Source organism: Herpailurus yagouaroundi, unplaced genomic scaffold (genome assembly GCF_014898765.1).
Source record: "Herpailurus yagouaroundi ecotype Mexico unplaced genomic scaffold, PumYag 196, whole genome shotgun sequence".
Taxonomy (NCBI): Eukaryota; Metazoa; Chordata; class Mammalia; order Carnivora; family Felidae; genus Herpailurus; species Herpailurus yagouaroundi.
In genome coordinates this window covers 9149058-9164881 of record NW_024412427.1, presented here as the reverse complement: position 1 = coordinate 9164881, position 15824 = coordinate 9149058, and the positions used below count along the sequence as shown (strand labels likewise).

Genomic DNA, 15824 nt, shown 5'->3' with positions numbered 1-15824 from the left:
ACCAAGGAGGGCACAGACCTAGATCTCAGAGAACAGAAATCAGATTTCCCAGGACACGCGAGGGGGTGTGTCAGGCCAGCGTAGGAAGCTGCCTGAGGTTCAAAGTGAAGCCAGTCCGTGCAGCGAACATGGGGAGTTTTCTAGAAGGGACCCTGATTATTTTTCTCCTAAAGTCCTCAGGTGTATTTCGCATCGCTGAAACCACGCGGCACGTCCTCCCTGCCTTTCTTCACTTAACAGGATCATGATCTCACGGTTCATTAGTTCAAGCCCTGCATTGGGCTCGCAGCTATCAGCATAGAGCCCTCTTGGGATCCTCTGTCCCCCTCTCTTCTGCTCCTCCCCTCTCCTGCTCCCCAGGATAGCAGAGGCATTTCCCCACTCACTTACAAATTCTTTACAAACATTACTTTTAATACTTAGAAAAAATCCACAGAGTGGATGTTCCAAGGGTCACTTAACCTTTCCCCCTTTTTCCTGGACATTCAAATTGTTCCCTGGCAAGGATATCGGAGTTCTGAAAGAGGCGGCGTGTGGTCTGGAAAAGAAAGGAAAAGGCAAGCTTGGAGGCAGGGCTGGGATGTCTGCCACTGTGGCACCGAGAATCCCATCAAGAAGCTTTTAGGGGCCTCTTATTGGCAACTGGTGCTCCTGACAGGTCACATGCTAGGTTTTCCAGGACATGAGGACAAAGAATGGGACAGCAAGGCGAATCTCACTGGCTTCTCAAAGTGCCCAGTGCCCAATGGTTCGGGTATGGAGCATGGGGGAAATAAGGTTGGGAGAGCCAGACATGTGACCCCTGAACCATTTATAGTTTAAACACATATTGCAACAGCCATGTTTGAGGTAGCAACAGGCCCCTTCACTTGCCTGTTTTCCCCATAATACAAGTCTGTTCTTCATCCCCCCCTTCCTGGAGGGGGCATTGTCCCAGGAGACCTGATAGGAACTCAAGTCCCCTCCACAAAGCCCAGCAGAGGGGATCTCTTTCAGCTGTGTGAGAATGAAGTGGGCCACCTGAGCCAGTGGGCTCACCCACCCAGTAGAGGCCAGGAGACCACTTGGTGGACATACTTTCCAGGGGATACTGCCCTGGCTGGAGACTGCTTGTTCTGGGGTCAGCTGAAGCCACTTCCACCTTGGGGTTCTGTGATTCAACAACACAGCATTCACTGAATCCTACTGTGAGCCAGGGACAGAAAGGCAGCCCACGCGGACAAAGCACCTCCTGTGTGCCAAGCACTGGGCTTCCCATGCGTGATCTCACCTACTTTCACAACAGGCCACTGAGGAAAGAATCACCGCCCTATCTGAGATCGGGGAGTATCAGGGCAGAACCCTACAACATGGGGTGGTGGATGGAGAATCCCACAGCATTGCCTTTTCTTACAGCGTCTGTACCCAATAAAGGTAGGTTCCTAGTGGTGGGCTTCAGGCATAGGTGTGGTAAGAGGAGCTTACGAGCCAAGAAGTTCACTGTCCTCCCTCTCTTTGGGCTGGTGAGGGCAGAGCTGGGGCCAGAGGGCGACAAGGTCTTGTTTGTGTGTGTTTATGGGATTTGAGTTTCTGATGGACGATAATCACTGCCAGGCTTCCCAACTGGAACGGGAGCGGGCATAGGGCCAGGACCTGCCACCCTCTGGGGAGGTATAAGAGCCGGGGAGGAGGGCCTCGAGCCTGACTGGGGCAGACGTGCCAGCCACCGCTGGGGGACCAGGGTGCCGAGCTAAAGCTGCTTCGGACAGACTTCCGAGTGGAAGAGTTGGTTCTGGAAGTGGCCCTCTGTCTGGGGAGAGTCTGGGAGATGCACTAAGGAAACCATCGGGCTGGACAGGCTGGTGGAGGTTGAACACGCGTGAGTACACTCTTCCACAGTTCCTGCCGTTTTCTTCCCCACTGAGCGACTTCTTCCACACACTGAGTGATGGAGTGACGATCTGTCCCAGAGGAGCCCAGGTGGAGCCTAAGTGGCCACTTGTCTGGAATTTGAGCCCTGGACTTCTCAGAGGCAGTGTGGGGGAAAGGCAATAAGCACTGTCATTTACCCAGTGCTATAAAACACCAACCACTGTGGCTTATCTCACCAAATTGGTAATGGAGGCTGGGCTCAGCATCCTAGTTCTTGGGGGAGCGGGGTGCAGAGAGAAAATCCCAAGCAGGCTCCACGTTCAGCACGGAGCCCGACACGGGGCTTCATCTCACGACCCTGAGATCATGACCCGAGCTGAGATCAAGAGCCGGACGCTTAACCGACTGAGCCACCCAGACGCCCCAGCATCCTAGTTTCTCTGGCATTATCTTCATTTACTCTTACAACAGCCCTGTGTGGTGGATATTAGTATTTCACAGGAGACCGAAGCACAAAGATGTTAAGTAACTTGCCCAGGGTCACATAGCAAGTAAGTGGCAAAACCAGGATTTGAACTCCCTGACTCGAGAGCCTGTACTTGTAACCTCCGTGTTATACTATTGTGTGGCTGTGCTAAGTCTCTTCCCTTTCTGAGTGGTAATTTCTTTATCTGTGATTGATGATCAGAAATACATTACCCTGAGCTTCCCTAAAGATGTCTTGAGATGGGTCGGCTTTAAGCACTGGGAAGCCTTGTTGGAAACATTATCAAGAACTCAGTGCATGCCCTTTGACTCAGCGGTCAACTTTTGAAATTTATCATAAAGGATATAATCAGATTTATGAACAGGGAATTTCATTACAGTTTTGCTTATAATTACAGAAAATGAGAAGTAAACAAAATGTCCAACAGTTGAGGAATGAATGATATGTATCCATGATAAAATAATATGTAACCATTAAAAATCGTGTGTTCAAGAGGTACTGAATGTCATTGGAAAATTCTCATTTGTTAAGTGGAAAAGCCACTTCATAAAATTATACATGGTATGATGTATTTATGAAAGTGTGTATATATATGTATATTAAATAAATGAAAAAGATGGGGAAAATACCTTAAGGGTAGAGAGTGTATCCCTGAGAGATGAAATTATGAATATTTTTGTATTTTGCTTTATTCTTTTCTAGATTCCTCAAAATGTCTATAATTAACATGTCTTTTTAAATTAGAAAAATGAAGATTTTTTAAAAATGTATCTATTTAAAAAATTTTTTTAATGTTTATTTATTTTTGAGAGAGAGGGAGAGAGAGACAGTGTGCAAGTGGGAGAGGGGCAGAGAGAGGAAGACACAGAATCCCAAGCAGGCTCCGGGCTCTGCACAGAGCCCGACGCAGGGCTCAAACTCATGAACCGTGAGATCACGACCTAAGCAGAAGTTGGACACTTAACCAACTGAGCCACCTAGGCACCCCTGCTTTTTGTCTTTCAAGATTTGTTCTTCTGGTTTAGGGTTGGCTCCTTTCAAGCATCTGTTCTGATATACTCATTGGCTTTAAGAGTACCTGGCAGTCAGTATTGTGAGGGTCTCTGAGATAATCTGGTCCAACATGTTTCATGTGGGACAACCGAAGCCCAAGGGTACAAGGGACTTAACCAAGGTCAGAAAGAGAACCAGGAGTTCCAGACCCCCAGCCTGGAGCTCAAGCATCTGCCCAAAGGGCCATCATCCAGGGCAGGGAGGAGGAAGGGAATCACAGCTAGAATTTACCATGTATGGTTAATGTGTGTTAGTCACAAACTGCAAGTGAGGCCTTGAATGCCGAGGGTAGCTGACCTCATAGACCCACCCAGCGACAATTCATCCTGGGAGTGACAGGTGAGAGGGAGCAAAGGGCAGCTGGGTGGCCTGAAGCTAGCAGGGTGTGCCCCAGGCCTCTCCCTGTCACCTCTAGGCCTCTCCCAGCAGTGCTTTCTCCCCTGTGACGGCTAAGGACTCTTACTGCCAGCGGCTGGGCTCGGACACGAGAATGAAAGGTCTCCACTGGCGTTACACTCGGCTGGTAAGGGGCCCGGCTTGGGCTGGGGGGTTAGGTCAGCAAAGGTGCGGGAGGCCAGATCTCTGGCGGGATGGGATCTGGGCTAGCACTGGAGGCAGGTGTGATGTGTCCCCCTCCCAAGTCCCTCCTCAGCTGGCCCGGAGTTCAGAGCTCAGGAACCAGGGGCCTTGATACCCACTTCCTGGTCCGGAGACCCTAAGGAGCACAGACGGCTGTCTCAGCCAGATGGAGCTCTGTCCAGAAGCCCCACCCAGCTAGGACCTGCTCCCCAGGCCTGAACCTGGGGAATAGCAAAGCAGCGTCCTGGTCATTTCTCATCCTCAGGGAGGCCTCTCCTTCTTACAAAAATTCCCCCAAGTCACCGTGTGCAGGCACACGTTTACACACGCACATGTTTACACACCCACATACACGCGCACGCTCCAACGTCCACTCCGGTACAGAGTGGAAGCGTAACTGAATGAATGCATAAACCCACACACATCCACACTGACACACACACATATTGATACAATCCCGACTCACAAACACATTGACAGGTAAACACACACGGTTACTCAACATCTCCTCGCACTGCTTTGCCCACACAGGTCTATGTGGAGCCAATGCACCCATTCACACGGACGAGCGCACATCTTACACAAACCCGCACGCCCTTACTCACCTACCACACGCATTGTCTCCCCGGCTGACAGAGAAGCCTCTGACCCTTATTTTCTTTCTTTGTAAAATAAGGGCAGTAAGGAATACCTTCTTCTTAGGATTCTTGGGAAAAATACAGGGAGGTCATGCACAGCAAAAGCACTTCACCCAGTGTGTGCTGATCAATATCAGCCACTATCGGTATTGGTGGTGTTAGGATTATTATTCCACGTGCAGATGCACACAGATGTAGCTCCCAGGGCCAGGCTGGGCTGCCACCAGCGCTTCTCTCCTGCCCCTGAGCTTAGAACTTGATCCTCTGGATCTGGAGCATGCAGAAAACCATAGCACCCATGGCCACATCGGATGGCCACACGTACCTCTGACCTTCGGCAGGCAGAGGCCAGGGCAGAAGCCGGATACGGGCAGGGGCAGACTTGTCTGTCATGGGCACCAGCCTTCTCTGGCTGGGCTGCCGGTTGCAGAGCCCTGGGCAGGGGTGATGAGGCAGCTGAAGCTCTCGGGCTCCGGATACATGGAAGCTGGTGTCTCCTTGTCCCTCGGCTCACCAGGGTTCTTTGTGTCTTCACAGCCCAGTCGGGTGGAGGATGCTCTGTCTGTGGAGGAGGGTGAGGAAGAGGAGACAGCCCCGGCCCCATTCTCAGCTCCTGTTCCTGAAGATCCTGTGGAGCCCCAGCTGGCAGAAGCCAGCCAGGTTCTAGGAACCTCGGAGATGAGGCAGGTTCGGGCACAGTGCAAGGAGCCTGAGGGTCTCACCCTCCTGCTCTACCCCAGCCAGGTCCAGGGACACCTGGGGTCACTCCCGCTATGTCCCAAAGCTGGGATGGGAGTGGAAGGATGAGGTAGGGTGGATTAGGGGGAGGGGTTCAGCATCTCATCTATTCTCCAGCCTCTAGAGACCAAGGTGACCAAAGGGAGAGGGCCCCGAGGGAGACCTCACCTTGGTTCAAATCTTGGCTTTGCCACTTACTCCCTGCGTGGGCTTTAGGCAACTTGCTTCACCTCCCTGAGCCTCATTTTCCTCAACCGTAAAATGGGAATAATAATCCCTCTCTCTGAAGGCTGGTAATGAGCCCTTGGAAACAGTAAACTCCTCTGTAACCTGTAAAGCACCATGCCCGTGTGAGTGGAGTACCAGAGATATGGTGGGAGGCGCGGGGCAGGACGTGGATCCATCGCTCACCTCCAGCCCTGTCTCTAGCTCAGCCTCCACCTCCCCCCAAGAGTCACCGGACATTCCTGGAGCCTGGCCTTCTGTACGTCGAGAAATGGCTTCAGCCTGCGGAGCCTTTACAGGCAGATGGAAGGCCACAGTGGGCCAGTGCTGCTGGTGCTGAGGGACCAGGATGGGCAGGTGAGCTGGGCCAGGGCCCCAACTTGAAGTTCTGGGGGTGCCCAACCACCACAGTGGGCCCTGCCCCAGGGCAGCCTCAGGGGCTAGAGGCAGAGGTGATAGCCCAAGTCACTTATAATGGACACTGATGATGACATTGACACCTACATTGCTCAGAGCCATTCCTTCCCCCCTTCGTTCCCTAATTCATCCTTTCAACACGTGTATACTAAGCACCTTCTCTGTGCCAGCTTAAACGCGGACTAGACCAACGTCAGGACAGAAGTGGTTCCAGCCCTCTTGGAGCTACAGGCCTAATAGGGAGGCAGGGTCAGGAGTTAAGCAAATAACTAGGAAGACATTTTAAGTGGGGTATCTATGCCTTAATGATCCATTTACGCTTTGAAAACATCCCCCTGCTGGTGGGAGAATGGATTAGAGGGGCTAAGAGAAAGCCGGCCAGTGAGGAGGCAGCCACAGGAAGCGCCTGCATTTCACAGCAGGGACCTGGGGAGGGCGCTGTCTCAAATCCAGGTGGTCTCACCAAGAGGGGATTTCTGGCAGGCTCTCTAGACGGGGTAGTGGAGAGGATAAAAGCTGGTTTCAACTGCTCTTCTGTGGAAGGAACATGTTAGAGCTGGGAGGGATCTCATGGGTCTCTGAGGACCCTCACGTAGGCAGGAGTTCCTAACATCCTCAAGATGCTGATCCAGGACTTTCCACCTCAAGGCCAGAGAGCTCACTTCTTCAGGATGGAGCCCCTTGGCTGAATGCCAGTGACTAGGAGGAAGTTGTTCCTTATGTTAAGTCAAAACCTACTCCCCATGGCTGCCTCCCAATGATCCTGCCTCTGCCCCTCAACACAGTGTATGAGAGTGAAAACCTGCAGTCCACCAACTATTCCACAAGGGGAAAATGGCTAAGTGAGCTATGGTCCCGCTACATAGTGACATATTGCCAAGGGCTGGTAAGAAAAATGATGTAGAGTCATAGCTATTAAAAGTGTGAAGGTTTTGTTTTCATTTTTTTATTTTTTAAGATTTTATTTTTATTTGTTAAGTAATCTCTACACCCAATGTGGGGCTTGAACTCACAACCCTGAGATCAAGAGCTGCGTGCTCCACCCATTGAGCCAGCCAGGTGCCCCAAGTTTGTTTGTTTGTTTGTTTGTTTTAATGTTTATTTATTTTTGAAAGAGAGACAGAGACAGAGAGAGAGAGAGAAAGTAGGGGAGGGGCAGAGAGAGGGAGAGAGAGAATCCCAAGCAGGTTCTGTGTTGCCATAAGCCCGATGCAGGGCTTGAGCTCATGAACTGTGAGATCATGCCCTGAGCTGAAATCAAGAGTCGGACGCCTAACCAACTGAGTCACCCAGGCACCCCTCAAGTTTTTGTTTAAATTTTTTTTTAATGTTTATTTATTTATTTATTTATTTTAACATGTATTCATTTTTGAAAGGCAGAGAGAGACAGAGCGCGAATGGGAGAGGGGCAGAGAGAGAGGGAGACACAGAATCCAAAGCAGGCTCCAGGCTCCGAGCTGTCAGCACAGAGCCTGACGCGGGGCTTGAACTCATGGACCGTGAGATCATGACCTGAGCCGAAGTCGGACACTTAACCGACTGAGCCACCCAGACACCCCATAAATGTTTATTTATTTTTGACGCAAAGAGAGACACACACACAGAGTACAAGCAGAGAGGGGCAGAGAGAGAGGGAGACACAGAATCTGAAGTAGGCTCCAGGCTCCAAGCTGTCAGCACAGGGCCTGACGCGGGGCTTGAACCCACGAACTGTGAGATCATGGCCTGAACCGAAGTCGGACACCCAACCGACTGAGCCACCCAGGTGCCCCCCAAGTTTTTGTTTGTAAAGCAGGATATGAAAGGCACTCTTGGGCCAGTGGAGAAAATGTATTATGAACTGGATACTAGATAATATTATGAAATTGCTGTTAATTTTATTAGGTGAGATGATAGTATTGTGGTTATACATAAGAAGGTCCCCATTCTTGGAGCTGAACTATTTAGGGGTAAAAGGTTATAATACCTACAATTTCAAACAGGACACCAAAAAAATATAAGGAGAGAGAAAGCAAGTATGGCAAACACATTTACAGTTTTAAACCCTCATGGAGGGTAACCTGTGCCGGACTTTTACTTTTTTTGGATGTTTGGACTTTTATGAAGAAAAGTGAAGGGGGGAGGCAGCTTACAAAACAATGTGCAGGGTGCCCGGTTGGCTCATTTGAAAGAGCATGTGACTCTTGATATCAGGGCCATGAGTTCACATCCCACGTTGGGTGTAGAAATTACCTAAATAAATAAAACTTAAAAAAAACACACAAAACAGATGCACTATAGGATCTGGTTTTCTGTATAAGAATACGCACACTGGTATTAAACAGATGCTGGGAGGAAATGCACAAAAATGTTAAGAATAGTTATCTTGGGGAGCAGAGGGGGATTTGGGATGGCTTCATTTTTTCTTTCTGCTTGTCTATAACTTCTAATACTTTTCTACAAGGATTACTTATACAAAATAAGTACATTTAAGAAAAAGGAGGAGGACACCAGCAAGGGCTCTTTCTTGGGGAGTGTTAAGCGAAGGGACACACTGATGGGCTCTGGGGCCCTCTCCATCCCCCAGCTCTGTCCCAGGCTCCCCAGGGGCCCTACTAGGATGAGCCTGTATTACCAAGCCTGGAGAGCGGGGTTGCCAGAGGACCTCCACTCCCTTCCAGCTGCAACTTCAAGCTCTTCTGCTTTCCAGATGTTTGGGGCCTTCTCCTCCTCGGCTCTTCGACTCAGCAAAGGCTTCTATGGTACTGGAGAGACATTCCTCTTCTCCTTCTCCCCACAGCTGAAGGTAATATTCCCAACCTTCTAGAGAGGGGGGAAGGAGGACTTATGACAAAGATCCTGGGGTCCTACTGGACAGATCCCAGATCCGTTCCCTATGCTGGGATGCCTGGTATCCATCTATCTTTCCCAGAAGGCAGTGGTGGGCAGTGCGTTGCCCAGTTTCATTTCTTAAAAGGGCTCAGTAGATCCCTGGCAGCCACGGACTGGCTCAGAGAGGAAAAGGCGTGTTGCTCACCAGATGCAGGCTGCAAAGACAAGATGGGTCCAAGTGCAGGTAGATCTGTGGGTGTACAGGTAGGAAGACGAAGACATCCGATGACTTCAGTCTTCTTATGAAGTGTGGGGTGAGGTCATCAACTAAGAGTGAGGATGGAGAAGTGTGAAGGTTGAGCAGAGAGAAAGTATCAAGTTGTCATCACAGGAGTGGAGAGGGAGGCCTGTGAGAGAGAACCAGACAAGCATAAGGACAGCTACGTAGCATTAACTGGAGGTGGGGAGTGTCAGTGTAAAGGCAAGCCGGTCACTTGGGCACGTGTTTTCCTCCAGCTGCATTCAGGTCCTCGGGTTGAGGCATGGACAGAGTCCTTGGGAGGGCTCATCCAGGATGGGACTTTGGCCAAGCTGGTTTGACGGAGGGAGAGAGGGAAGCAGAAGTTGAAGGGAGTGAAAATACAAAATGGACCACAGAACCTACAGGATCGGTGGGGGAAGGGAAGCCAGGGAAGCGGAAGGACAATGAGGCAAAGATGAAAACAACAGATGAGAAGTGGCCTTGAGGTCAGAGACTTGGGGCAATGACACAAGTGGGACAGTGTGTTGGAATATAAGACACAGAGCGAGGGACGTTGGAAACAGACTGGTAAGGTTCCTGGCTGTGACCGTAAGGGACAGTGGCTGAGGTGCGTATAAGGAAAGCCCTTGAGAGGAAGAGGAGAGGAGCTGAGGGCAGCCATTGGATGGGTCCGTGTGGATGGCAAAGTTTGCCAAAGACAAAGGCAGAAATTAGGAAGGAGGAGAGGATGGTGAGCCAGAGCTCATGCCTCTAATTAATGGTGACTGGTGACTAGGAGGTGGGTGACCGGCAGAGACAAGATGACTGGTGTCGTCATATGGCACTTGCTGCCAGAGAGCAGGGCTTTTGAAGGAGGAAGGGGAATTGTCCCCAACCCCTCCCATCTAAAGCTTTTCCATCTCTGGGCTATTTAGTGAACAAAACTACTTAGCACTGCATGCCCGGCATGAAAGACGACACTACCTTAAAAAAAATTTTTTTTTTTTAATGTTCATTTATTTTTGAGAGAGAGAGAGAGAGAAACAGAGTGCGAGTGGCAGAGAGGCAGAGAGAAAAGGAGACACAGAATCCGAAGCAGGCTCCAGGCTCTGAGCTGTCAGCCCAGATTAGTTTCTAATCTCATTTCACAAATTCGTGCATTCGATTGACAACATTCCTATGAGGTACATACTATTATCAGCACCATCTTACAGTTGAGGAAACTGAGGCACAGAGAGGTTGAGTCACTTGCTCAACCTCACACAGCCAGTCGGTAGTGAGGATGCGATGCAGGAACAGGCCCCGGAGCTTGAAACTCAGCCACAGCACTACACTACCTCTCTAAATGTCCGAAGTTCTCTGCCCTGAGATGCTCTCAGGCTTGCAGAGGAGAGATGAGTACAATCTAGAGTGATCAGTGCTGTGGAAGACACCCCAAGGAGAAGCACATGGATGAAGTGGAGGTGGGGAGATCAAAGGAGACTTCCCAGAGGAGGAGCTTCTTGCATCGCGTCTTGATGGACAAACAGAAGATCACCAGGTGATGGAGGGCATAGGGAAAAGTCTTCTTGGAGCACGTGCAAAGGCACAGTAATTGGAAAGAAGGCAATGCCCATTTAGGAACCCAACAGGCGAATGGGTAGGGGGTCAGAGTGTGAGGGAGGGCATAGCCCTCTGCGTTGGCATAGCATGCCCTCATGAAATATTTGTTCAGTGGAAAAAAAAAAAAGAAAGAAAGAAATAATTTGTTCAGTGGATAAAGAACCAGTTCCAAGTGTTTTTGTTTGCTGTTAGAGATCTCTCCTCCCATGAATGGACCGAGAACCTACACATATACTCAGCGATTACTTGATCACATGACAAGTAGGTCACAAGGAGCTCTGGACTCCTTGCTAAAGGCAAAACACACTCTATCTATTGCATTGCCTCTATCAGCCAGCCTGGTACTCTTTCCAGGAAACAGGAAAGGGGTCTGCAGTTCACAGTAAACCCATGCTGGATTCTAATTACTACTTGCCTTCCTGTATTCACATGCTAGAATTCTAAAGTTCTAGGATTTTCCTCCTGTTGCACTGATAACTCCTTGTCAGAATCCTTTGCTGGCTCCTCCTCTCCCAAACCTTTTAACATCACAGGGGCCCAGAACTCAGTTTTTGGTTCTTGACTCTTGTCTACCCTTGTTTCTTTCAATGTCTCGTCCATTCTCACTGCTTTCCATGCCATCCATGTACTGATGAATTCTGCCCCTGGACTCCAAACTGACATATATCCAACTAGTACCCAGCATTTCTGCTTGGACCTCCGACATGGCATTGCGAGCCTCACCTGTCCAAAACCGAGCTCCTGACTTTCCCGCTAAAATCGACTCGTCCTGCCAGCTTCCCCAGTGAAGTTAATGGCACCTCCATGTTTTCTGCTACTGAGACCAAAAATTTTTGAGTCCTTGACTCCTCTCTGTCACATCCTACGTCTGAGCTGTCAGTGAATCCTGATGGCTCTGCTTTCTCTGTCTGTATTCAGAACCCACCACTTCTCACCATGTCCTTTGCTGTCACCTGCTTCAAGCCACCATCATTACTTGTCCTTGTTCCTGCTATAGCCTCCTCACAGGTCTCTCTGCTTCCACCTCAGTCATCACAATACCTAGAGTGTTCCTTTTAAAAAGGTAAGTCAGAGCATCTCACTCTTTGGCTTCAACCTGCCAATGGCTTCCTTTCTTGGAGAAAAGCTGAAGTCTTTATAATAACCTGTAAGTCCTACATTTTCTGGCCTCTCTCTTATGTTGTTTCTTGCTGTTTTTCCTTTCCCTCACTCTGCTCTAGCCACAATGAGCTCTGAGCTGGTCCTTAAACATGCAAGCCTGCTCCCACCTCGGGGCCTTTGCACATGCTGTTCTGCCTAGCTTGCCTTCTACTGGATCACCACATGGCTCAGCTCTCACCTCCTTTAGGATTCTGCTCAAATGTCATTATCACAGAGAGGCCCTCTGTGACCAACTAATTTAAATTTACAACATTCTATTCCTTGGAAACCCTTTTTTGTCCTTATCTACTTTTTTATCCTTAGCATTTGTCACCACCTAGCATATTTTACTTAGTTACCTGCCCCTGCCTGCTAGAATGGGAGTCCCGTGAGGGCAAGAAATTCTATCTATTATAGTCACCATTTTACCCAGAACATAAAACAGTGCCTGGTACTAAATGCTTTAAAAATTTTGTTGAATGAAATGAATTTTTTTTTTACAGGGGCTGTCTTCACAGTCTCCTGCCATGGAATCCTGTTTTTTTAAAACCTGGGTAATCTTTACCTACCTTTGGTCGTTTGGCACCTCTTGTGTTCTTTATGAATTCCCAGTGGCTCCTTGATGGTGATTCCAAACAGCCCATGAACATGGTCTTAGTTTCTTCTGTACCAATGTTTATCTTACTCCTTCAAGTCTGAAGGTCACATTCTTCGATGAAAGTAGAGGAGGAATTGAATGGTTCTGTCTTCTCATGGTCACTTGTTAATATTATCTCACCTCTTCTGAGCCCACGCTTATTTTTATTAATCTATTTTCTTGCTAAAAACCCTTTGGTTGCTCATAGACTATTTTCAACAACTAATTTCAGGCCATAATATGCTATACCTTTGTGGCTCTCTAAAAATATTTTTATTAGCCAAATTGACTCTTGAATAATTCATTCATTCAACAGATATCTATGTCATGTCTTGGGAATACTGCTGGGAATCAAGACAGCCCTCACAGAGCTTACATGTTAGTGGGGCAGGCATTGGGACATTGGCATATGGAGAGGGTCACCTCAAAGGGTGGTCAATGCTGAGGAAAAGGACACAGGGTGTGGGAGGAAGGGCTACTTTAGACAGGGTGATCCAGGAAACTTCTCTGGGATGACATTTGGTCTGAAAGATGAGAAGTGGGCCAATTAAGGATCTGGGGGAAGAGCATTCTCAGTAGAGGGGTCAGCAAGTGTGAAGGTCGTAAAGCAGGAATAGCTCTGGGTATCCCAGGGACAGCAAGGCAAGGGTAGCTGAAGTGTGGTCAATAAGGGGGAGAAGAGGTCAGAGAGGAAAGCAGGGATCTGCTATCCTGCTGAAAGGATATCCTGCTGAAACCTGGGCTGTCAGCTCTAGCCAGGAGTTGGATTTTATTCCCATTGCAATGGGCAGGCCTTGGAGGCTTTAGGCAGAGGAATACTATCCGATCACATTTCTGTGTGAAGATGGGCTGTGGGCGGGTGACTGTGGAAGCAGGGATGCTTTAGGAGGCTGTGAGTGAGTGAGGAGTGACTGTGGTGTGGATTGGGTGGGCAAGAGTGGAGAAGGACAGGACAGAAATGGGAGTAGTCTGGGTGTCTCTTTGGGGTGGGGCCCACAAGACTTGCCGAGGAACGGGAGTGTGAGGCAGCACAGGGAAGGCTGCAGTGAGAGATGAGCAGTGGATGGCAGGATCAGGGCCCAACTCCTGACCTGGACCTTCCCCCTCCTCTCTCCATGTGGAAATAGGATGCTTCAGAGAGTTCTGGTCTGCCCTAGAACAGACGGGCTTTGGGTTGTGGGAATTCAGACCGGAAGGCAAAAGGAGGTGAGCCCCCTTGGGGAAAAATGTAAAGAAATCTCAAGAGTCTAGGGGCCAGGGGTACTTCCTATTGTTTAGCTGGGGCTTGGGCCTGGATGTTCTGTTCCGTCCACGATGGAACGACTGCCCCCCAGTGGTGTGGAGTCAAACTGCAAGGGCAGGACTCTTCCAGTAATCTCGCATTTCCTGTCACCCCAGGTCTTCAAGTGGACAGGAAGGAATTCTTTCTTTGTGAAAGGAGACTTGGATTCACTGATGATGGGCAGTGGCAGGTGCGTGTCTCAGTCTTCCCCGACTCTGGAGTCTGGGGGTAGTCTGTGTTCTGGTCCCTCTCCCATCCGGAAGGAAATACTGGGCAAGGCTGCCCCAGACAAAATGAGGCTGGTGGTTAACTTCCAGGCCTCTCCCTTCAACACTTCCCAGGTGCTGCCCAGTCTCCCAGCCAAACCCGTCAAACCTACTTTAAGTAAACACCGAGAGGAAAGAATGGCATGTGTTTATAGTCGGTGACAGCCTAGTCTGAATGTATATGATTTGGGGAACAGCATTCCGCATGTTCAGATGAGGCTGGAGTCCAGGGATAGGTGAGCCTTACATGTGCCTGTCAGCCCCATAATCTCAGGGAACATCGGGGGAAGGCAGGCCTCTGCCCAGGAACCCAGCATGCGAGCGTGCATGCTGAGGGGGATGAGTAGATTAGAAAGAAGAGGTTAGTCTTACCCCTGGTGAGAACTCCACATTCAGGCAGAGTAAAATCTTACCCTGGGGGCAAAGATGAGAGCATTGTCGGATTAGTAGCAAATTCTTTGCTCTCCCAACTGCCTGAAGAGCCCCCCCCCCCCCAAGCCGGCTTGGAGGAGAACACAGCAGCCATTGCTGATTTGCAATCGGTAGCCCACTTTCCAGCCCCAGCCTGGTTTGCTGTCAAATGAGGGGATCAGAACGAATGCTTTCTGATGTGTTTTGGGGGTTGAGTCCATGCCTTAAGATTCACTCCTTTGGTTAAGCATTACCATCTTTAAAATGTTCCACATGTTCTAAACCCGGACTGTGGCGATGGTTATACCACTGTGTATGTTTATTAAAATAACTTAACTGTAAAAAAAAAAAATGCTCTAAGCCCTATGGGGAACAACATGTGGAGTTCCCAACAACTCTGGATAAATCGGCTTAAGGGAAGATGAGATAGTCAAAACAGAGCTGTGGTCATGGTGTGGCCAAAGGCTGATGGTGAGGATCTGGAAGGTCAACCTCCAGGAGTGAGCCATGCCAAGATTTTCCTCTTCTTTTTAGTGGCCAGTTTGGACTGTGGTTGGATGGAGACTTGTATCACGGCGGAAGCCACCCCTGTGCAACCTTCAACAATGAGGTGTTGGCCCGGCGAGAGCAGTTCTGCATCAAGGAACTGGAGGCCTGGGTCCTGAGCGGATGCCCCCATCGTGGGAAGCTTCCTGAAGCAACCAGTGCTCACACTTGCTCATGAATGCCATCTAGACCCTCCTTATAGAGGGCTGCCCATTTTCTCTGAAGCCTGGGTGACTGTGGTTGTAAGCAAACCTCCCTGTGGTCTGGGGACCCAAGACAGTCATGGAAACAAGCAATATTCTCCTGGGGATGTGACTCTGAAAGAGTGAAATGCACTCACATCTCATCTGAGCAGCACAAAGTCCCTCATGAAATTTCTTTTTATGTATTTATTAGGTAGGCTCCATGCCCATCACAGGGTTCAAACTCACAACCCCGAGATCAAGAGTTGCATGTTCCACCGACTGAGCCACCCAGGTGCCCCCTGAAATTTCTTTTTAGAGATTATACAATTAATACATGTTTATTGTAGAAAAACCAGAAGACATTTAAAAAGTTAAAACTGCCTAGGGCGCCTGGGTAGCTCAGCCAGTTAAGCGTCGACTTCAGCTCAGGTCATGATCTCATGGTTTCATGAGTTTGAGCCCCGAATCGGGCTCTATGCCGACAGTCCGGAGGCTCAGAGCCTGGAGCCTGCTTCAGATTCTCTGCCCCTCCCCTACTCACACTCTGTCTCGCTCTCTCTTTCAAAAATAAACAAACATTAAAAAAAATTTTTTTTTAAATTAAAACTGCCTACAATTCAACCACCCCCCAAATCACGAACATTCTAGGCAATGGATATATACATCTTACAAAAATGGGATTCTATTCTGTATGCTTTAAAAATTATTTATGGGG

At 49.2% G+C, this 15824-nt stretch overlaps 2 protein-coding genes across 3 annotated transcripts in view; one reads left to right on the top strand and one right to left on the bottom strand.

Moving 5' to 3' along the window:
* The first annotated feature begins 3262 nt into the window (after positions 1-3262).
* TLDC2 (TBC/LysM-associated domain containing 2) lies at positions 3263-15140 on the top strand. Its single transcript, XM_040447116.1, has 6 exons — positions 3263-3914; positions 5146-5295; positions 5776-5928; positions 8678-8773; positions 13818-13891; positions 14913-15140. The coding sequence occupies exons 1-6, from the start codon at positions 3882-3884 to the stop codon at positions 15100-15102; spliced, it is 696 nt and encodes a 231-aa protein (XP_040303050.1). The 5' UTR covers positions 3263-3881; the 3' UTR covers positions 15103-15140.
* SAMHD1 (SAM and HD domain containing deoxynucleoside triphosphate triphosphohydrolase 1) overlaps positions 7841-15824 on the bottom strand; it is a 56126-nt gene continuing 48142 nt past the window's right edge. The window contains exons 16-17 of one of the 2 annotated variants that reach the window (XR_005782027.1): positions 9005-9206; positions 7841-8790 (exon numbers count right to left, since the gene is read on the bottom strand). Coding sequence is in view for 1 of the 2 variants with exons in the window: in XM_040447115.1 (XP_040303049.1) it covers positions 9174-9206 (33 nt within the window). In the remaining variant the exon portion in view is untranslated. Of the gene's footprint in view, positions 9207-15824 lie in introns of both variants that reach the window. The other variant, XM_040447115.1, reaches the window with a different exon arrangement.

Coding starts and splice junctions, on each gene's coding strand:
- TLDC2 (XM_040447116.1), top strand. CDS start 3,882: ATGAAAGGTCTCCACTGGCGTTACACTCGGCTG. Junction 8,774..13,817: donor CCTTCTCCCCACAGCTGAAG/GTAATATTCCCA, acceptor CTGTCACCCCAG/GTCTTCAAGTGGACAGGAAG. Junction 13,892..14,912: donor CTGATGATGGGCAGTGGCAG/GTGCGTGTCTCA, acceptor TCTTCTTTTTAG/TGGCCAGTTTGGACTGTGGT.